We start from the raw sequence: 22,402 nt of genomic DNA on the forward strand, positions 1-22,402 counted from the left end.
CTTCCAGGCATAAATCCAAACTGCATTTCGTCGATCTTCACTTTCTTCCTTATCCTCCTTTCCAACACCCTTTCCAATACCTTCATTCCATGCTCCAATAACTTTATCGCTGGGTACGAACCACATTCCAGAGGGTCACCTTTCCCCTTGTATATAGGGACGAGGGTACTCAGTTCCCAATCCACTGGAATGCGGCCTTCTTTCACCACAAGATTACAGATCTCTGTCATTCTCTTCACACCCCAACTTCCTGCTGCCTTAAACATATCTCCCACAACTCCCGTCGGCCCTCCCGCTTTTCTACTCTTCATTGCTTTTATCGCTTCCTCAACGTCCTTCTCAGTTATCTTCTCTGCCGGTCCTAAAACTGGGTTACTCTCTATGTTGCCATCCCATTCATTCTCTGTATTCAACAGCATTTCCATATATCTTTTCCATCTTCCTTTAATTCCATCTGGGTCCACAACGATTTGTCCCACTTCATCCTTCAAGCAACTCACCCCAATCACATCACACCTCTCTTTCGCTTTCTGCTTTGCAATCCTGAATACTGCTCTCTGACCCTCTTCCGAATCCAAGCGTTCTCCGAACGTTTTCGTACATGCCTCCTGCGCCTTCACTACCTCTTTCTTTGCAGCCTTCTTGGCTGCATTATAACTTTCATGCTCTGCTGTTTCTGCTCCCGTACCCTTCGCCTTCTGCCACTCCTTGAACTTCTTCCTCTTCTCGTCAATCCTCTTTCCAACTTCATCATCCCACCACCATGTTTCCAAGTGCCTCGGTGGTCCTTTTGTCCATCCACATACCTCACCAACGGCTCCCAACAGACTTGCTTTCATTGACATCCAACCACTTTTAAGCTCAACCACATCATCCTCTACCCTACTCAGCCTCTCTTTTAATGCCTCCCTTACTGTCACCTCTTTCAACCTCCACAACTTCATTCTCGATTGGTACTTCACCCGCCGAGCTCTCCTCGCACCTTTCACCCTTATGTCGCAGACAACCAAGTGGTGCTGTGAAACAGCCTCCTCCCCCGGGATCACCTTTGTGTCCCGGAGGTGCCCCCTATCTCGCCTACGCACCATGAGGTAGTCGACGGTTGTCGTCGACCCACCTGACGTGTATGTAACAAGCTTATTATCCTCTTTCTGGAACTGAGTATTACAAATCAACAAATCAGCTCCATCAGCAAATTCCAAAATCCTTTCACCTTCTCCATTTCTCACACCATATCCGTAACGCCCATGAACTCCCTCAAAACCATCCATACTCCTTCCCACATGTCCATTTAGGTCACAGTTACTGTAATATCCCGTCAGATATTTCATGTTAGATCGTACCTTGTTACCTCCGCCCCGAAAGTGGATGAAATTCGGTGGTGGAGGTTATGTTTTCACACCTGTCTGTCTGTCTGTCTGTCTGTCTGTGAACAAGATATCTCAAAAAGTTGTGGACGGATTTGGACGAAATTTGGCAGAGAGTTAGCGTATGCGACAAGGATTAAATGATTAGATTTTGGTGAAGATCAGGATTCGGATCCGGCTACTAGACTTTTTAAGTAATTCTTCACCATTGGGAGATGGGGCCCAAAACGACATATAGCAGGATATCTCAAAAAGTTGTGGACGGATTTGGACAAAACTTGGTGGAGAGGTTGTGTGTGTGACAAGGACTAATCGGTTCGATTTTGGTGAAGATCTGAATATGGTTTGGGTACGAGAATTATTTAATTGTTTAAGTGATTCTTCACTATTGAGAGATCGGGCGAAAAGCGATATATCACACGATATTTCCTGCTCCTGTTATCAAAGTTATGTAGGTTACATAGGAGTTATGACAAAACAAGGAGGACGAGTTGGTTAGGTGACAAAAACAAGCCAATTAGATTTTGGTTTCGGTCCGAATTCAGATCCGGCCTATCAGTGGGATACAAAACATAAACTGTTCAGCCTGGCAGAGGTATGCTCTCTACCGAGTGCCTTTGGAGTTGAGGCTTGTTTTCCTCGATAATGCATATCTACATTTTGTTCCTGTTATGAAAATCCATCTGCTGGAATTTTGAATGGAATAAATAATTGCAATCCTTGCCCCAGAAAATGTATGTTTGGACACAAAGATTGAAAGCCTAAGTGGCTTGGAAGCCGAGATATTGGTATTTATCGGTTTTTACATGGCGGCCGCCTTGGAAATGCAAGATGGCTGCCATACTGTATCTTGAGGAAGTGATTCCGATTAAAAATTGAAAGCTAAAGCAATGGGGTAGCACGTCGAAATTTTTTTTGGGGTTTTGTCCGAAACATCCACATCATTTTGCTTAGCTGCTTGACACTGCACAAAAAGGATAAAAATAAAAATAAAAGACTGTTAGAGGCCGAACGGTCTTTGAGAGGAATTCTGATAAAACTGCAAAAAATAAATATTGGGGTAAATATCTTAACTTTATCCACAAGATTATTCCTATTAACAAGCTCGCTGTACCTACAAATGGATTGTTTTCAAGATGTATACCTTGACTGTCTCGCTATCTGCTCACGGCTTTGCCGCACACCCCAAAGAAGGCAAATCACGTACGTGCACGGTATGCGGCTTGTTCCCCATTTTGCGGATCTCAGCCATATTCCTGAGCTGTTGTTGCACCAGCGATGCCTCAAATGCAGCAAGCATGAACAAAGTGACCAAACTGTAATACCAATACTCATCCAGGCACCAGAGGCCAACGCAAAACACCTGGTGGGGGATTCAAAACACAAGAAAAGAAAGAAATCCACCACAGTGCACAATGCGTGAAATGTATTAATTATTAATATTATCAATAGTATCTGAAAGGCAAATTTTTAACGACAAAGCCACACACTGGATTTGAAAAGGAACAGCGAATATACATTTATGACTCACTTTTTGTCATTCGGCAAAACCAAATGCGCTATTTAATTTGATTTTTGATACAAAGTCGAGGCTCATGAAAGAGCGGGTTGATGGCCAGAACAAAAGGCAATGTAATGACAGTGGGGCCACGGGTGGACGCAACACGCGGGAGAATGAATGTAACAGGATAGAGAGGAGAGGGACGGACGTAGTAAGCCACAAGAGTAATGGAGAACCAGTCTTAATCGTGAAGGCCTGCATCACTTTGCGTCAGTGGAGAAGGAGAACAAGTGAGATTTACCAACAGTCATGGGAAGCAAGGAGAAGCTGAAGTCTCGGTTGTTAACCCTTCGTCGGAGCAAATGGGTTACTATGATGAAGGGTTAACCCACAAAACGTCAGACTCTCCTCACTTCCAATGGTGTTTAGCACAACCTCATTAACCTTCTGTTCATTCCCTCCATTGCAGTTAAGAGGGGTGAGGGCCGTAGGGTTAATGGGAGTACACGAGATTGCAGGTCGGGATGGGGGACAATGTCACACTTAGGAAATAAAAAAACCATGACTGTTTATCATAAAACTTTCAATTTCTACTCTACATGACATAGATGAGATAGTTTAAAATAAGGTGAAAGGTTTTAGGCCTGTACTTCCTCCAACGAAAAAAAACACAAATAATAAAACATACACATTCAAATTGAGGAAGCTTTTATTAAAGGGATGATCCAAAGATAAAAGCCAAAATTGCCTGATGCGCAAACAACAACAACAAAAGCTGCGAAAACGTACCTGGAATACAAAGAACGGGGCCGTTGCCCTTTCCTTAAATAGCTCTTTGAATTCAGGCACCACCATTTCCGCCCTGCAGGCAGACAGACGTTCAGGTCACAATCTCATCGCCTTGTTAATAAGCAAAGGACAAAATAATTGCGGTTGAGTGGTTTATGGAAACGACACCGCAGTGCAATGGAATGGCCTGTATGGCATTCCTATCTGAGATCTGAGCTCATAATTCTGGGATCCCAGGCTTAAATATCATGCACAGTGACGATTTGGCCATCGCCTATCAATGTCCCTGTAAATTCATGCAAAAGTTCACTGATCTCTCCTATGGTGATCATCGTGTGATCATTTATGTATAAGCCCGTGCTTCCTTCACCACACCGCATTACATCACGAGATACAAACGATGATACTTATGTAACCAAGGTGACCGATGCATGCTCTATTACTGCGTTACACATTTACCAAGTACTCATTTGATTCCGACGGAAGTGCTTCGCTGGTGGACGTCATGTTTGCACGTCATTATGCCAAACTGAAACTGCATTCTGTTTAAGGTGCTTCAGAATATAGTGATGAAGTGCAAATGGGGTCAAGTTATAACCACTTCTATCTCTAACAGCATTATATTGTACACCATCAAGATGGTTGATTTGTCTATCAGCAACATAGACATGGCAGCATAGCCAAGATAAACAATACTCGACTTCAAAATGACGCAATCCGCCCCAGAATGCTTGGTGCACATGCGCAGAACCCCCCGGTAAGAAGTCCACCAAGGCGGTGGTGGTGGCCAAACGTTTCTCGTGTGTCAGATAAGGATTGTTATCTGAAATGACTCAAAAAGCTTCTCAAAGAAGCCGGAAATACTTGGAAATGTATCTGCACTAAAGGTGTGTGCTTCTGCACAACAAAAGATTCTTTGGGTTATACCTGACTTCCCTGATCATCCCTACAATCAGTGAATGGACATTGAACATTGTGGGATTACCTCGTGTGAACATGACAAGCTTGGAGATTTAATTGATGGACGTCTGCAATCAAAAAGTCAATGCCATCATTCCCAACATTCAGGAAGACTTCCCAGAGGGAGACACCGTATCTGGATTGGGTGCTTCTTAACCCCAATAGGAAGGTCATATCTTGGGCTTGACAATGCACATGGTATGTTTGAAATGATGATATGTGCTATTAATCATGTTTGGGAGGAGGGGAGGTGTGGGGTGGTCTTGGAGTGGAAGTTGTTTGGACTGTGAGGGGTGAGGGCCATTAGATAGATAGATAGATAGATATATATATATATATATATATATGTTTGGTTCTGGAGCCACAATATAAATTATGAAAGATTTTTGCATTTATTGGTTAAAGGAGAAGCATCCGTGTGCAGTGCCGGGTTTCCAATGGTGCTCGGCCGACAGTCAGAAGAGGCCCGTAGAGACCAATTTTTTTTTTTAAGTGTACATATCGTGATCTTCTTCTTCTTTAACGGCCACCATTATCCCACCTTTATTGTGGGGTCGGCTGGAGGAAACGACTCGAGTTTTCACAAACTGGCTGGTCCGGCCTGATATTCGAATAGTTGGGGTAGGAAATTTAGAATTTGTTGATGGTACCGGCAAGAGCTTGCCTACTCTTCAAGGACACTATGGGATCTTCAACATACACCAACGAATGCTGGCAGATGGCACATACATTTAATGTCCACTGCGTGATGGCCCACACATTGTTGAATTACCCTGCCTGTGAAACACCAGGCTGACAGTTTATAGCTGGGTCGGGAATCAAACCCAAGCTAGACAGCCAAGAGGAGAGTGGATGTGCTAACCCAAGTGTACACATCGTGATAAATAATATGTATACAATTTAATGTGAGAATATGTACAGAACAGAACTTACTGGGATCAGCAAATGGCAGGCTGTTTTTATCCACTGCTTTATTTATATTTTTTCATTTGTTATTTATTTTATGTATACAGTACTTGCATATACGTAGTGTGTTCAAAAAGTATCCGACCTTTATTTTTCGTGCGTAAAAAAAAGAAGCTAGGGAGGCGTTGATTGGTGCACGTATGTAGGCGATCCTAATGCACACGCGTGAATTTTTTCCCACCTGCAGAAGCTGTCATTCGACGGCAGACCGCCGATGAGTGAGGACATGTAAGTGAGCGCCGTCGGATTTTCGTTTTTGACAAAATGACGGAAAAACTTGAACAACGCTACTGCATCAAATTTTGTGTAAAGCTTGGCGATTCCCAAGTGGAAACGATCCGCAAGATTCAACACCGTTCATTCCATTATGAAGGAGGATTTGGGCTTCAGGAGAATCTCAGCGAAGTTCGTACCAAAGCTGCTAACGATTGAGCAGAAGCAACTCCATTTGGAGATCGCACAGGACATGCTGGAGACTGTGAACAGCGATCCCAGCTTCCTCAACACAGTGATCACTGGCGATGAGTCCTGGGTTTATGGGTACGACCCAGAAACCAAGTTGCAGTCATCACAATGGAAGCATCCAACATCCCCGAGGCCAAAAAACACCGTCATTTTGTCAAAAACGAAAATCCGACGGCGCTCACTTACATGTCCTCACTCATCGGCGGACTGCCGTCGAATGACAGCTTCTGCAGGTGGGAAAAAATTCACGCGTGTGCATTAGGATCGCCTACATACGTGCACCAATCAACGCCTCCCTAGCTTCTTTTTTTTTACGCATGAAAAATAAAGGTCGGATACTTTTTGAACACAGTAGTATGTCCTTCTGCCATACGGATACAATTGCTGTTACCCTCGTAGCAGCCACCTCCACCTGCAACTTAAACTTGTAAATAAAACTTGTATACAGCTGTGTGCTGCATTAAAGCCGATACTTCTGTGTCGATCTTCTGTCTTATGTGCGTATGTGTGAGTGTATGTGTGTTATATCCACAGCCTCTGCTTGATAATTGTATTGACAGGAAACGTAACCAACCCGCCACCTCTCATCCACGGATATTTCTTGTATTTCCTTTAACAATACACCCGCTCTCTAATAGAGAGGCAGGTAGGGTCATGATATTATCCTCTCTGGGGTATATAGATTACATTGGATCCAGGTTCTGGTCTATTGGTCTGTGGGGTACGTGATAAGCATACAATGCCTTAAGAATGTTGATTCCTCCCTTTCAATTAAGTGTTAAACAGCAGTAGCAACCATTTAAAAAGGTAATCATAGTGTTTGTCGTTTATAATATTTTTACTTCCGGGAGGGTTGCCCCATGAAACATCACAATAAGCTATTTATGCACATTAACCTGGAGTTTTTCCAAGGAAGAAAAACCCCTTAGTGAGAGAGGATATTATTACCCTGCGCTCGCGAAGCGAAAGACATTCGGTTGTGTACGTGTGTATGTGTGGCATACGTGTACATGTGTGTCTGCATTTTAAAAATTAATTTTCTCGGTAACCGTTGGTCGGATTGACACAAAATTTTGCCATAGGAGCACCTCCAGTCCTCCACCTGTAGAATTTTTTATATTCATAATGATGTCATAGGTCACGTGGTATGGACGCCATCTTGGAAAAACTTTAAACCTCTATCTCCCAAACCACTCAATGGAAAAAGTTGAAACAAGGCTCATTGTCAAGTACTCACCATGGGGAATAAGATATGATGATGATTACATCATCTGTGCCTGCATTATGACGTCATAATTCGACAAGTACAACGCTTGATCTGATCAGTATGAAAAAAAAAAAATCCTGTACATCTGGTAGTCCGATTGCCACGAAATTTGTACCATAGGAGCACCTCCTCCTGTAGAATATTTTAATGACAATTATGACGTCATAGATTATGTGTAACAGGCGCCATCTTGGAAAAACTTCATACCTCCATATCTCTGAAACCCCTCAATAGAAAAAATTTAAACATGGCTCATTGTGAAGTACTCCCCATGGGGAATAAGATGCATTAGTGACGATGTCATCGGTCCCTTCGTTATGGCATAATTCGCCAAGTATAACGCTTCATCCGATCAGTATGAATTTGTTTTTCTCTGCAACTGTTGGTCTCATGTACACTAAATTGTCACCAGAGAAGCTCCTTCTCCTGTAGAATATAACCACCTTTAGAGGCCATTTTCCCCGCAACACGGGGGTTGGCCTTTTTCGGGCACCGTGGTTGTTGTTGTTTTTGTTGGTCCCCTTTTTGAAGCAATGTTTTTACGGCCGGTGGGCCCTTCCTGCCGCCAACCCTGTTTGTCGCCTTTTACGACACACAGGGAATTACCAGTGAACTGGTACTCAATTAGCCGACCTCGGAAGGATGACAGGCTGAGTCAACCCCCCTGGCGTTAATTCAGCGATCGACCGGGATTCGAACCCAGGATCCTTGGAATCCTAAGCTGGCACCCTAGCCGCTAAACCAACACCAGGTTTAATATGTTCATTATAATTATGATGTCATAGGTCACATGGTACAGGCACCATCTTGGAAAAACTGAAAAACGTTACACCTCTATATCTACAAAACTGCTCCATGGAATTTTTTTTAACGTGGCTCATTGTAAAGAACTCCGCATGTGGAATAGGTGTTAAGGATGATGTCATTGCTGTCATAATTATGACATCATAATTTGACAGGGACAACGTTTAGTCTGATGAGTATGAAATTTATTGAGCGTAATCTATGCAACAATTATATTAGAGAATATAAATTTATGATGTAATTGCTCGTTTGATCTGGCAGCCATATTGGATCAAAGAAAGAAAAGGAAAAAAAACGTTCAAAAACAGAAGAGTTGGCTCGCACCAAGTTGACTGCGCAGGGTAAGTATCTATGAATACCATCTAGTTAGAATTAAAATCGTTTTGTATGTAAATATGTTTGTTTTAAACACTATAATAAGTGGTACAAATAGTAGGGTTGTGGTGTTATCAAAACAAGAACCAAAGCAACTTGACCATCACATTGCATTGCATCACAATCCCCATCCCGTTACGCACCTGTTATTTTCATAATGTCGAGTAGCTGCAACTACATCAGCTTCCTCCTGAAACCCCCTCCACGTCTGATAATGGGACATCGGCTCTGACACAGGAAATGACACCTGTGCAAAATGGCTTTGGCTGTCCACAATGTATTTAATCTTCTGGAACTGGAAGTACATTTCTTCCTTCCCATTTTCATCCTACAAGGTTTAAGGTCAAAAAAACAGGAGGAAAAAAAAAAATCTATTTTTGTCACGACCATCTATTTAATATGTTTGCAAAAGTGACACCCTCAAACTTTCCCTTCTCTTCCCTCGAAACATACACTCTCCCCTCCAATTCTCTCACATCAATCATCCTCCATTCCCTTCCTCTTTCTCAATTTAGGCATTATCCTTACAATAATTCATGGACCAGTGTTTGTTTGGTTTTGCGTTTGCTTGTTTGTCACGCTACCCTCCTACAGTTCTGGCCCAATTACATCCAGACTTGCTACATAGGATCAGAATGACCCCAATTAGTGCATGAGTGTTTTTATCTTTGCTGGTGGTCTTGGGGGGGGGGGGGCAGGGGAGGAGGGGAGAACACAAATTGTCCATGTAAATGTGTCGTGTATCGCCACCTCGAGGTGGGAGAGGGTATTACATGTCACAACCCTTTACAGTATGTACAGTATAACTGTCCCCACGTTTTCCAGCGCAGTGAGATGATTTGCCTTATAAGCAGTAGGCATGTTTTGTTTTTTTTGCTTCATGCACGTAACCAGTTTTATTTTATTTTTTCTGGGAGCGATTGAGGGAGCTGTCAATCACCCATACACCGCCCAAATAAAGGTACGTGTCAGAAGAACATGTTCAGAACAAGATCACCCGTAGGGCAGGTAGTCTACTAGTCTATATAATATGCGTGTTCGTGTGTGTGTGTGTGTGTGTGTGTGTGTGTGTGTGTGTGTGTGTGTGTGTGTGTGTGTGTGCGCGCGCGTATGTGCATGAGTGAGTGACATTCTGTTCCATTCCCCTCGCCCCCCCACCCCCACTTTGGTTGGACAGGTAGCCTGACACCACCCACAATTTCAAGTCATACAGGTGCCATGTCTGTGCTTCCTGCTATGCGAAGTCAATGACATCTTCAGAGCTTTCATATTCAGAATCGCCTTTCCCTCCTCCCTACAAGTTTTCCCTTCAGTGCAAAATGACCAAAGTGACAGTTGAAAGGAGTTTGAGCCGATAGGCGTCACAGATCCTGTGAAAATGGGCCTCAATGATCAAGGCAGCAGTCTGTTGTCTATACACCACCCAAATAACGAAGTGGCATTCTCTCAAGCAGGGCTTAAACCCATGTCACTCTCCCCTCCTTCAATAAAAGGTCCTTCAATATGTGAGTGTGAGTCCTTCAATAAAAGGTCTTTGCCCGAAGTCATTAATTACTTTTAATAATGTGTATATATATGCATCAGGAAGAGATAATTTGGGGCCGTTTATTGTTACAATGTTGCATATCCTTCCCAAATAACTCGCGGGATTGTGAGTTGGGCAGGCGATCGTCACGTGATCAATGATCTGCTCATGGTCACGTATCTTTTCTGTATCTCACGGGATTGGGGTGTGTGTGTGTATATATATTGTTGCGAATATGGAATTTGGCCTCCATATCCGCTTGTAAATATTCCCCTATTTTCTCCAATACTCCCCAACTTTCCCCAATCCCCCATTCCCTAGTCCCATTGCATGTAAATAACAATCAGTAGAGCCGACCTTCCCCTTATTCCCCCATTAAATGTCGTGCCCAGGTCCACCGCACCACACGTAGACAACTTTCGGACATCTTCCTAGTTATTCTTATTCTATGTCAGTTAAGGCCTCGTCTCCATTAATTATGACTCTTCGTTGCACCAGAATGTGATTATATGGCATCAGTAGTGAGTTTAGGACCTTTCCCATACCTCCTTCCATCTTCTTCCCCAACAATTACAACAACAACAGAGGAGATGGCGGCGGAGCGGGGGAGGATGCGTCCTCACACCGGCTCGATTAGCGCCATAGACCATGCGCTCCACGGGGTTACCACGAAGGGGCTCCTTGTCAGCTCCTCGTCAAGGGCGGAGCCTGGTAAACCCCCCGCACGCACCCAATGAGAAGCAACGTGCCGATTCCCCGAGGCGGAGCTAACGAGCCGAGGGCGTGTCACTCCCCGCCGGATATACGCGGCCACGCGCCGGATGTGACGAGAGATGCGCACCCAGCTTGGAGAAGGAAAGCCACCTGCGAGCGCTGAGTCAGATGCGCACCCAGCTTGGAGAAGAAAAGCCACCTGCGAGCGCTGAGTCAGATGCGCCCCGAGCTTGGAAGGACAAGACGCCACCCTCCCGAGCGCTGAGCGACCTCCCCGGCATCTCCACCAAAGTCGCGACCCACGAGCGCTGAGCGACCTCCCCGCATCTGCTGGACACCACCGTACGTGATTCTGTCCCGGAGCCAGGTGCACCTGAGCCATCGACTGCCGCTTTCCTTGCCATCAAATCCCGTGTGAGTCAGCGTTGTCCCGTTTATCTGTGGTCTGTCTAGGGTTAATATAAGGTTGTGTCTAAGTGCCCACCTTCCTATGTTTCCCTCTTGTCCCTGTAATCTAACCTTTTTCCGTACGAATATACTTGAGAACTGAACCCCTGGTGTCGTATTGTGTCATTATAATCCAGCCGGGTGTCTTCTCTTTCCTATTGAGCCAGCATAGCGCGGCTCGTCAACGTCGAGTATAGTCGGGTAATTTGTGGTAATTTGTGCGGATACGGCGGCCATCCCGCTCGGCCCACCATACCATCAAAGTCGTATCTGTAACAATTGGTGTCGAGGAGTGGAATTCGAACCCGGGACTAAATTAGTTAGGCCCAAATTTTGGGAGGGAAAATCGATTCGGAGCGCGTTTCCCGCGCGAAATTATAACGGCGAAATTTCAATTTGTTTTACGAAAATAAAAAATAAAAACCGAATTTTGAAAGTCGCGCTATGGCGGATCAAGACGGCTGGGGTCCGGTAGGGGAGAGTGAAGCAGGGTCGGTCCAGGACCAAATTGAGGGACATGAGGGACATGAGGAGAGCGAAACAGCGGGGGTAGCAGACGCGCGAAATTGCGCCTCGCACATAGCTACGGCGGCCGCACCCGCTGCACAAGTGGGAGGGATGGCCCAGATGCAGGTCCTCATGGAGCAATTTATGGCGCAAATGCAGGCGTCCCTCAAACTGCAGAGTAACCAATTGGGGAACCGGATGGATGCTCAGAGTGAGCAAATGAGGGTTGATAGTGGGCGAATGGAGGGCCAAATGGGGGTAATGAGGGACGAAGCGAGGGGTACCAGTGAGAAGTTAGACAATAATTTTGAGGAGTTAGACAAGAAAATTGCGAAGTTAGACAATAATTTTGAGGAGTTAGACAACGGGATAAAAGAAGTAAAGAATGGGTTAACGGGGGTAGAAAATAGAATGGCTGCCCAGGAGAATCAGATAGAGGGAGTGAAAAAAGGGTTAGAGGGGTTAGAAAACACCATGGAAGGCAAATTGAGGGACATGAGGGACCAAGCGGAAAGGGAAGTTAACCAAATGGGGCAGCAGATAGAGGGGGTCAGAATGGGGGTAGAAACCAAACTGGATGCTCACAGGGAGGAAATGGAGCAGATGAGGGTGGCATCTGGGCAGGAGATGCAAGTGATGGGAGAGGAGATCAGAAGAGGAGTGGGTGAGGAGGTCGGAGGAGTGCGCGAGGAGGTGAGGCACTGTAAGGAGCACATGGAGAAGGAGGTGAGAAAGGGGACTGTAAAGTTACAAGGGGGCATAGAGGACCTGACGCAGGAGGTGGAGCAGCTGACGGTGGGACAGACGGAGTTAGTGGAGCAGGTTCAAAGGAACACTGCGGTATTAGGAGGTTTAAAGGCGACACAGAAAGAACTAAAAGACGACTTAATAGCGACAAAGAGGGAATGTCAGATGGTACGTGAGGGACTGACAACAAGGCTGGACGAGGTGATAGAGGTAATGGAGACGAAGGACCGACAGGTAAGGACGCACATGGAAACGGTCAAGGTAGCCTTGGAGGACGAGCTTGAGGAGACATACCAGGGAATAAAAGAAGTGAAGCACAAATTAGAAGAAGTGGAAGAAGGGATGAGCGAAATTAAGAAGCGACGGAGAGGGGATAAGAAAGAGATAAAAGAGGAGATAAAAGAATTGGTCCAAAGTCTGTGTTTGGATCGTGATGATGTGCTCATTAACCGGATGAGGGATTCGCAGGTGATGGAGGAGAAGCGAAGAGGAAGAGGACCCGGTGTAAGTGGTGACCAATATGGTCGTGCGTATGATGCGCCAGGGGATTTAAGGAGCTTGGGGGTCGAGATGGACCCGGGTGTTCGTGAGAGGCCGTTGGTGAAGTGTGCGACAGGTCTGGTGTGCGAAAAAGGAGGTGTGCGAGAAAATCCGACTCTGGGGTGTGTGAGGAAAAAGTGCGTGCCAAGGAGTGAGTGTGCTGGCGAGAGTGAGTCGGTCGTAGCGCGTGTGCGAGGGAGCACGTGGAAGCGCGGTGTGGTGAGTGTTACAGAGGGTGTAACGGGAGAGTGTGCGCGAGAAAGGTGTGTGACGGACAGGTGCATGAGGAAAGAGTGCGCTGTCAGAAGTAAGGAAGAGTGTCCACCTGTGGTGAGTGTTACAGAGGGTGTAACGGGAGAGTGTGCGCGAGAAAGGTGTGTGACGGACAGGTGCATGGGGAAAGAGTGTGCTGTCAAGAGTAAGGGTGAGTGCGCTGTCAGGAATGGAGGTGAAAGTAGTGAGAGTGACATGGAGCGTGAGTTAGTTGTGACAGGTGAGCGAGGATGTACACCTGGGATGGAAGGATGCACACCTGGAATGGTAGAGCGTGAGTGGGAATGCACGCTGGAGTTGGTGGTGAGGCACGTGGTTGGGTGTGCGAATGAGGGCACACCTGTGATTGTCACAGAGGAGGTGACAGAGGAGGGGGCGCGAAGCGGTGTGTTGGTGAGGTGTGCTACCAACGAATGTGTGCCAAAGTGTTCGGTGGTCAGGTGTGTGACCAAGGCTGTGAGTGGAATGGGTGTACCTGGGTGTGTAAGGAACGGTACAAGGAGAATGGGAACAGCTGCATGTATGAGCAAGGAACGGGCTGCGGGGTGTAAGCATGCAGGTGAAGCATCGACGTTACACGGGTTAAAGGTCAGGTCGACTTTTAACCGAAGCGGGTCCTCGGTGCGTGCCGGGCTTCGCGTGCCGCGAGAACCAGCGGGGATCCGAGCCACGGCGGGTTCGAAAGAACCGCCGTGCGCGACCCACGCTGGGCCTCGCTTTGAACGGCCGCGTCCAGGCTCCACTAGGCGGAGCTGGCAGCCCGATAGAAAGGGTCGTCATGGCGACCACTTTTTGGTGAGACGTGCCGGCAGGTCGAGATCGGGGCATTGGATGGCTCCACGCCGAGGTGATGCGTGGGATCTCGGCCCGGGTAAGCCCCCGTCCCTGCACCGAATGCGGGACGCATCCAGCCGCTGGCACAAAACAACCAGCATTCATTGTTTGGCTTTACGAAGCCGGGCTTTGGACAGGAATTGGCGCACCGAGAGGTATTAGTGAGTAGACTGGGTGATGAGGTTAGTGTTTTGGCCCCAAAATTGGAGAAAAAAACAAAATTTGATGATTGGCAAGGGATTGGCAGTAGTGATTGGCAGATGATGGGTAGTGATTGGCAAATTTTTAATTTGTTGAAATTTGATGTGCAAAATTGGTAGTGAGAGACCCCCGATGTGGTGGGATGGCAAATCCACCATCCTTCCCATGGGGGGGCAAAGGAGCAATAGCTTATGGGGTGTATGGCAGTGAAAACTAGCCCGGGTGGGTTAGGATATGGTGTGTAGGGATCTAGCGAAGATGACCTTAGGTAACGTTAAGGTTAGTTAGTGACTGATACCTGTAGTGGGGACGCAGGTAGATTAGTATGGATGATAATGACGTGGGAGCGCAATAGTTTAAAGGGACGACTGGGAAGCGCAAGTTTCAGAAGGGAGTAGTTAGCTGAGATGATGCCGTGTGTGTGAGAATTGAACAGGTGTGATTGCACAGGTGTGCAACTGGACAGGTGTGTGGAGCAGTGTATGAGTAGTGAGTGTGTGGATCAGCGCGAATGCGCTTGGGGAGAGAAGGGTGCAGGTGGCACCAGGTGTGAGAGCACAGGTGTGCAAGTACAGGTGTGTGGAGAGAGTTGGAGTAAGTGGTACGGAGTGGTGTGCATGGTGCGAAGGTGTGGATGGGGGAAGAGTGGACCCCTATCACGGATACCCGGGGCGGGTAGTGTAAGTGTTAGGTAGAGGGTACAGGAAAATTGTGGTTGGATATTGGCATTTGTGGTGCGGTTGCAGAATGGTGTTGTGAATGGGTGCATTAGTGTTGTGGAAATGGCTGGGCGTGTAGCCTGTTAGTGTGTGTAGTTGGTTGGGCACTCCACCACTGTGAGGATGTCGGCCGGGTGAGGCCGCAGGTGGGCTCTGGGAGCCGGTAGTTGTGAGTGGGTGCCTGAGGATCCCGGGTGTGGATCGGGCAGCCCAGTGCCAGAGAGGGCACGGAGTGGGGAGAGAGCCAGAGGGCCTTCCCCTGGTAGTTGGGTTAGGGTAAGGAGCAGGTAAGCTCGGAGGCAACTGCAGTGGTGGAGGTGTGCAGGTGGGTAGACCCACTGGGAGAGGTACACGTCGCAGCCCAGAAATTGTACGAGGGCACCGGGAGATGAATCGGGGGAGTGAGACCCCAAATTGAAGAGCACCACAGTTTGGCCAATGGGAATTGGTTTTTTAGAACCCATAGTGTAAGAGGGCCAATGGTTTGGCCGGAGAGAGACCCCGGGTAGTGTAAAGTTGTTAAAGTCATTTAGGAAATAGTTAGGATTGAAGAACCTGTCGCACCATACGCAGCCACTTACCTGTGGTGATGATGATGACTCCACACCTGTGTTTTCTTTGTTTGTGTTGCAGAAATGAGAATTGCTGTTGGATTTGTGAGACGCATCACGACGTGGATGAGACATTGGGGTGATTCCATCTCTCCCTCCCTAGGAGGGACTGATGATGAATTGGTGATGGCAAATTTTGATGTTGAGTTGAAAATGTCAAATTTTGATGAGAGTTGAAAATGGCAAATTTGATTGGTTAGGAGGGAGAGAAGACGAATTTGGTTTATGGGAGGAACGGGGAAGACAGTAGGGATGTTTGTCGATTTGTAAAGTAGATGTTTATGGGTAGTGTTGTGTTTTGTGGATGCAGTAAGGGGTAAGGGAGGGGCCATGTAGGTTACCTGGTGGGGGGGGGCGTACGATAGGAACGTACCTGTCTCACCTGGTTCCCATGTGCCCCCAGTGTGCATCACCTTACATTGCGTGCACTTTTGCGCCCTTACCACCTTACTCACTTGTTTCTTCTTTTGTCTCCCACCTCCGAGGATCTGGCTTTGGGGTAGAGAGAGAGGAGAGAGAGGTGCTGGCTGCGCAGTTGTGGGCCTGCACTTTCGCTGTTTGCTGCCGGGATCGATACACCATATGGACCGCAATGTTTGTGGCCACCCACAATGGACCGCAGTTCGTTTGCGGCCAAGCACCACCCGGGGATGGACCTATGGGTCAACGTGGCACCTATGCCATAAAGGTGAACCACTGTTAATTAACACCACTGAAGGCCACACGAAGAGCAAGAGACACCTGCAGGGTTAGGGGTTGTCGAATTTATTTTTATACCAATGAACAATGGTGACTGCACCGGATGGTGCTGACTGTGTGGTGGGGTGGTGCTTTTGATGCTGGGAAAGGGTGCTCTGCACGTTATTAAAGGCCGTCGGCCACAGAGCACTCGTGGGTTGGTGTATCGATGTTGGCAAGCGCGCTCTCTCTATGCATAACATCTGCATGTGTTCCTCCAAAGACAGGTCCTGGATCGTAGTGTAGATATCAGCGTAATCTTGTAAATAATGCTCCCTACCGGCTGTATGTTTAGTTTGAGGATTCTTTCCGGATTCGGTTATCCTGTGGGTGTGTTTCTGTGAGGAGAAGGGTGCAACGTCGCAGGGGGACATATTTACTCATTTGTGAATATCTGTAAAACTGTCGCACTCAGGGTAGAGTTAATGGTAGAGGGAACTACATTGCGTGCCACACTAAAGTAGGTAAAAATTTATCGGGTCGGGACGCCCCGAGGGTAGAGAAGGGTGCAATGTTGCGAATATGGAATTTGGCCTCCATATCCGCTTGTAAATATTCCCCTATTTTCTCCAATACTCCCCAACTTTCCCCAATCCCCCATTCCCTAGTCCCATTGCATGTAAATAACAATCAGTAGAGCCGACCTTCCCCTTATTCCCCCATTAAATGTCGTGCCCAGGTCCACCGCACCACACGTAGACAACTTTCGGACATCTTCCTAGTTATTCTTATTCTATGTCAGTTAAGGCCTCGTCTCCATTAATTATGACTCTTCGTTGCACCAGAATGTGATTATATGGCATCAGTAGTGAGTTTAGGACCTTTCCCATACCTCCTTCCATCTTCTTCCCCAACAATTACAACAACAACAGAGGAGATGGCGGCGGAGCGGGGGAGGATGCGTCCTCACACCGGCTCGATTAGCGCCATAGACCATGCGCTCCACGGGGTTACCACGAAGGGGCTCCTTGTCAGCTCCTCGTCAAGGGCGGAGCCTGGTAAACCCCCCGCACGCACCCAATGAGAAGCAACGTGCCGATTCCCCGAGGCGGAGCTAACGAGCCGAGGGCGTGTCACTCCCCGCCGGATATACGCGGCCACGCGCCGGATGTGACGAGAGATGCGCACCCAGCTTGGAGAAGGAAAGCCACCTGCGAGCGCTGAGTCAGATGCGCACCCAGCTTGGAGAAGAAAAGCCACCTGCGAGCGCTGAGTCAGATGCGCCCCGAGCTTGGAAGGACAAGACGCCACCCTCCCGAGCGCTGAGCGACCTCCCCGGCATCTCCACCAAAGTCGCGACCCACGAGCGCTGAGCGACCTCCCCGCATCTGCTGGACACCACCGTACGTGATTCTGTCCCGGAGCCAGGTGCACCTGAGCCATCGACTGCCGCTTTCCTTGCCATCAAATCCCGTGTGAGTCAGCGTTGTCCCGTTTATCTGTGGTCTGTCTAGGGTTAATATAAGGTTGTGTCTAAGTGCCCACCTTCCTATGTTTCCCTCTTGTCCCTGTAATCTAACCTTTTCCGCCTTAATATAACCTCCTCCGGAGGTCTTGAGAACTGAACCCCTGGTGTCGTATTGTGTCATTATAACCCAGCCGGGTGTCTTCTCTTTCCTATTGAGCCAGCATAGCGCGGCTTCGTCGACGTTCGAGTACAATCGGGTAACTTGTACGGATACGGCGGCCATCCCGCTCGGCCCACCATACCATCAAAGTCGTATCTGTAACAATATATATATATACTGTATATATATATATATATACACACACACACACACACACACACACACACACACACACACACACACACACACACACACACACACACACACACACACACACACACACACACACACACACACACACACACACACACACACACACACACACACACACACACACACACACACACACAGGTCCAGAAAGCCTGGGCACATTTTGAAGAACGATACCTGCAACAAACAACTGAGTTTATTATTGTTCTTTGGTGCAAAACAAAACACGATTACTCGAAAATGGATGTGACCGCTTCAACACGCACAGGCATCACGTGATACGCAATAGGGTGAGGTGTATCACGTTATATGGATCGGGGTGAGCTTCGCTCACTGTGCTGCATGCGTTTGTCTTTGCATTCGTTCAGTTCATTGTGAATTCGACACCCTAATATGACGGAGGATATCGTGAGACAGAAAATTCGTGCTGTACACTTGTATTCTGTATCTGGAAATTTGGCTGAAGTTCACAGACAATTTGTCAAAGAATGTGGTGCCGACACAATTGACAGAAGAACCATCGGGAGAATAAACAAGCGATTTGATGAAACCGGCAGCATTCTTTCAGAACAGTCACCAGGTAGGCCTCGTACTGTTCGAACTGAGGAAAGCAGAGCGGTCATTCAACAACAACTCGACAGTAACACATCATTATCAACTCGTCGTTTATCAAACGTCACCAACATAAGCCGATCATCGATTTGAAGAATACTAAAAGACCTTAATGCGAAACCATACATACCCAGATTAATTCACAAACTATCTGAGGATGATTTTGACAGGCACGTTAAGGCATTTGAGACATTGCTTGGGTTAATGGATATGGACAATGATTTGCAGAACAGGATCTTGTGGTCAGATGATTCCAAGTTTACTTTATCTGGTTCTGTGAATCGTCATAACAGCGTGATATGGGCAGTAGACAACCCACGATTTACTGATTTACACAACATCCAGTATCAAGCTAGTGTGTCCGTCTGGACAAGCATTTCCTCTGGAGCCATTGTTGGACCAATATTTTTCGAAGAAAATGTGAATGCTGCAAATTACCTTCTAATGTTGGAGCAAGCATGGAGCAGCATGTATTTCCAATCAATGATGGCCAAATGTGGTTCCATGCATGATGGTGCACCTGCTCATTATGCTGCCAGTGTATGTCAGGCCCTTGATTTGAACTTTACAGACAAATGGATTGGCCGTCGTGGTCCGGTTGAATGTTGCAGGTATCGTTCTTCAAAATGTGCCCAGGGTTTCTGGACCACTTTGTATATATATATATATATATATATATATATATATATATATATATATATTATTTTTTGTTACGGTTTTTAGAACCTTCACGAGTAAATTTTAGTAAATGTTTCCCTTATAAATGATCCCCTGCAAATATCCCCATCAATTGGCTTTATTAAAGATCGCACCCTAGTTAGTCCATGTACAACACGTAGAGAACCATAGGACCTCTCTGTAGTTATTTCATTATTATGTGTTTCCGTTAAGGATCTGTTCCCAATAGTTGAATCTGCGTTGCATTAATCAAATAAGATAGGCCCCTTTCAATTTCCCCAATCATCTCCGCAGTAACAGTAGGATAGTGTTCGCTGCCGTTGCCTTGGGCTGTTTTGCTGGCACAAAGCCGCCATTACACACGCGGTCTCAAGACGAGGAAGAAGGGGGCGGAGCCACAAGAACAAGGTGTGGCACGTCGACTCGTCATCAGAGGAGGAGTCAGCGAGCCCTTACCGGCCAACCAGCGCCGAGGTGACCCAACAGGTAGGCGTGTCATCGGAGCCGGCGGCTTGATTCCTACACGGACAATAAAAGCGGCTGCGAGGGACTGCTTCAGGAGATGAGTGAGAGGGATGAGTGTGTCAAGAGAGCAAAGAGAGGAGAGCTGAGTGCGAAGGATTCTGAGGCAGAAGAGTGGGTCCGCTGACATTACGCCATCTATTCACGTTGTCAGCCCGCGTGAAACGAATATGTGCAGCTGCCGCCGCGTTTCGCCTCGAGCCCGGAGCATGGACTGGAGTAAACCTCGACGCTGCGCACCGGCCCGGACCTTCCTACCCTGTCACCTGCCTGGACCTTCTTCTCCTTCCAGCCATTCCTTCCTGCCATTCCCTGTCGTGTGAGTCTGTTTGTTTTGTCCCAGGGTATAATATAAGACTGCTTAAGGCTGCCCTGTGTCCTGCTTCTTCTTCTTCACTGTACATTCCCTTTCGTTCTTCTTTGGTTTTGGTGTACATAATTAATAAATATCTGGTATTTCTTACCCTTTTGGTTTCATTCTCCCCCGATCGCTTTAGTCTTTTCCCTGATTGAGTACCTGTGGCACGATTCGGCCAACCGCTATAATCGGGTTTAGTCTTTTGTTAACGGCCCGAGTCGCAGCTCGCTTCGCTCGGCGCATCCAATCACGCTGCGGCCTGGGTGGGAGTATCTCCTCGCTTACCGGAAGGCGCTGGTAATTAGGTCATAGGAATAATTGGCCTACTACCCTATTCAGCGCTGACCGGAAGTGACGTAATACCCCCAGGACCGGTCGGACGGCCAGCTTAACAGGACAAAGGGATTAACCCCCCCTTGCTAACGGGAGTGCGTATATATATATTTTTTTTAACTTTAAAAAGTTATTATAGATCTATGGCGTGCTGAAGTATCTTGCTGAAGTATCGACAGGAAAGACCATTAATTACATTGTTCCCAATTGGAGGTCCGCGGTCATTTATCGCTGACCTTTGCTGGTCCCCGTTGAGAAAAAGATCAAGAACCACCGTCATAAAACATAAAACAAATTCATAATATACAGTGTTGGTATTTGGTGAATAACTGTGCGTATCACTAAAATCAACGCTGGGTTGTTACCAGTAAACAAAATGTTACTGGAACTTTATTTTTTGGCAAATATTGCCCGTCAATAAACTACATTACTGTACTGTAACGCATACATGTTATATCGTTGAAATACTGTCATTGAAACTATGGTTTCAATGCTAGTACAATATAGTCAGACCCCGCTATTCACAGTTCCACTATTCGCAGTTCCCCTATTCGCGGTTGATAAAATGCAACCTGTTTCTCTATTCGCGGTTCCATTATTCGCTGTTGATAAAATGCAACCTGTTTCTCTATTCGTGGAAAAGTGTCCCACGCATTTGTGGGTTTTGTTTTCCTATTCATGGCCGTGTTCCACAAAAGCATGGTTTTTTTTTTCCTATTCGCAGCCGTGTTCCACAAATTCGCGCTTTTTCGGGGGTGCAAAAAAAAAAGATCACGAGCCGCTAGCTTGACACATTTATAAAACTCGTATTTCACCAGCCATGCATAAAGCAGGTGGACATACCCAAAAAACATCTTCTATGAGCCACGAGCATGACTTGCTTCTACATTCACTGTTGTGTGCTGCTTTGCGTTTTCATGGCTTTTGTGGCCGCGAATTTTAACCGCACTATAATCGAGAGCTTCGCGGGATGTTCCACCAGCTGTATAACATGTCATCCCTGCAAGTTACTGCACAGAATGAAAACACTCCACAGTATATATTAGTGCAATTAGCTGTCTCCCTTTTTCCATTGAAAATGACACGGCATGCACTCACAGATTTTCATCGACATTCGTGTGACTTGCCTCGCCATTTCTGGGATTATCGCCGACATTCACAGGATTTGCCTCGCCATTTCTAGGATTATCGCCGACATTCGCGGGATTTGCCTTGCCATTTCCGGGATTTTAATCGATATTCACGGGATTATAGCTGACATTAGCGGGTTTTGTCTCGTCTTTTCCGGGACTTTCATCGACCTTGGTAGATTACCGTCGACATTCTCGGGATTTGCTTCACCATTTGCGGATTTTGCCTCGCCATTCGCCGTTTGGTCCTCTCTATTCGCGGATTTTCCTGACTCGGTAACATATCTCCCCTTTCCCATTGAAACAATGCCCCGCTATTCGCGATTTCGCAATTCGTGGCATTTTCCGGGAACCTATCCCCCGCAAATAGCGGGGTCCCACGGTATAATGAGAACAGGGCCCACGGCACCTTCGTGGTAAAAGCCTTTGCTCAAGAGAGAATGCCACACAGTTATTTGGGTGGTGTTTAGGCAACAGACCACTGCCTCGATTGCTCCCGAAAATAAATAATAACCTGGGTTAAAGCAAAAACATGCCCACTGCCTATGTACATATATACTACATCATGGTTATAGAGCTCGGATAGATTCCAAATGCACTGGCCCATAGGCTGACACCAGATGACTGAATGCACTGTGGCC

General features: G+C 46.9%; 1 protein-coding gene across 2 annotated transcripts in view; it reads right to left on the bottom strand.

Moving 5' to 3' along the window:
* Positions 1-22,402, bottom strand: part of ATP13A1 (ATPase 13A1) — a 63,268-nt gene that overhangs the window by 36,783 nt on the left and 4,083 nt on the right. For both annotated transcript variants that reach the window (XM_068134042.2, XM_068134041.2), the window contains exons 3-5: positions 8,638-8,822; positions 3,658-3,730; positions 2,575-2,730 (exon numbers count right to left, since the gene is read on the bottom strand). In XM_068134042.2, the coding sequence (XP_067990143.2) occupies positions 2,575-2,730; positions 3,658-3,730; positions 8,638-8,822 (414 nt within the window). The remainder of the gene's footprint in view (positions 1-2,574; positions 2,731-3,657; positions 3,731-8,637; positions 8,823-22,402) is intronic.

This window comes from Myxine glutinosa, chromosome 13 (assembly GCF_964187855.1).
Source record: "Myxine glutinosa chromosome 13, kmMyxGlut1.1, whole genome shotgun sequence".
Lineage (NCBI taxonomy): Eukaryota > Metazoa > Chordata > Myxini > Myxiniformes > Myxinidae > Myxine > Myxine glutinosa.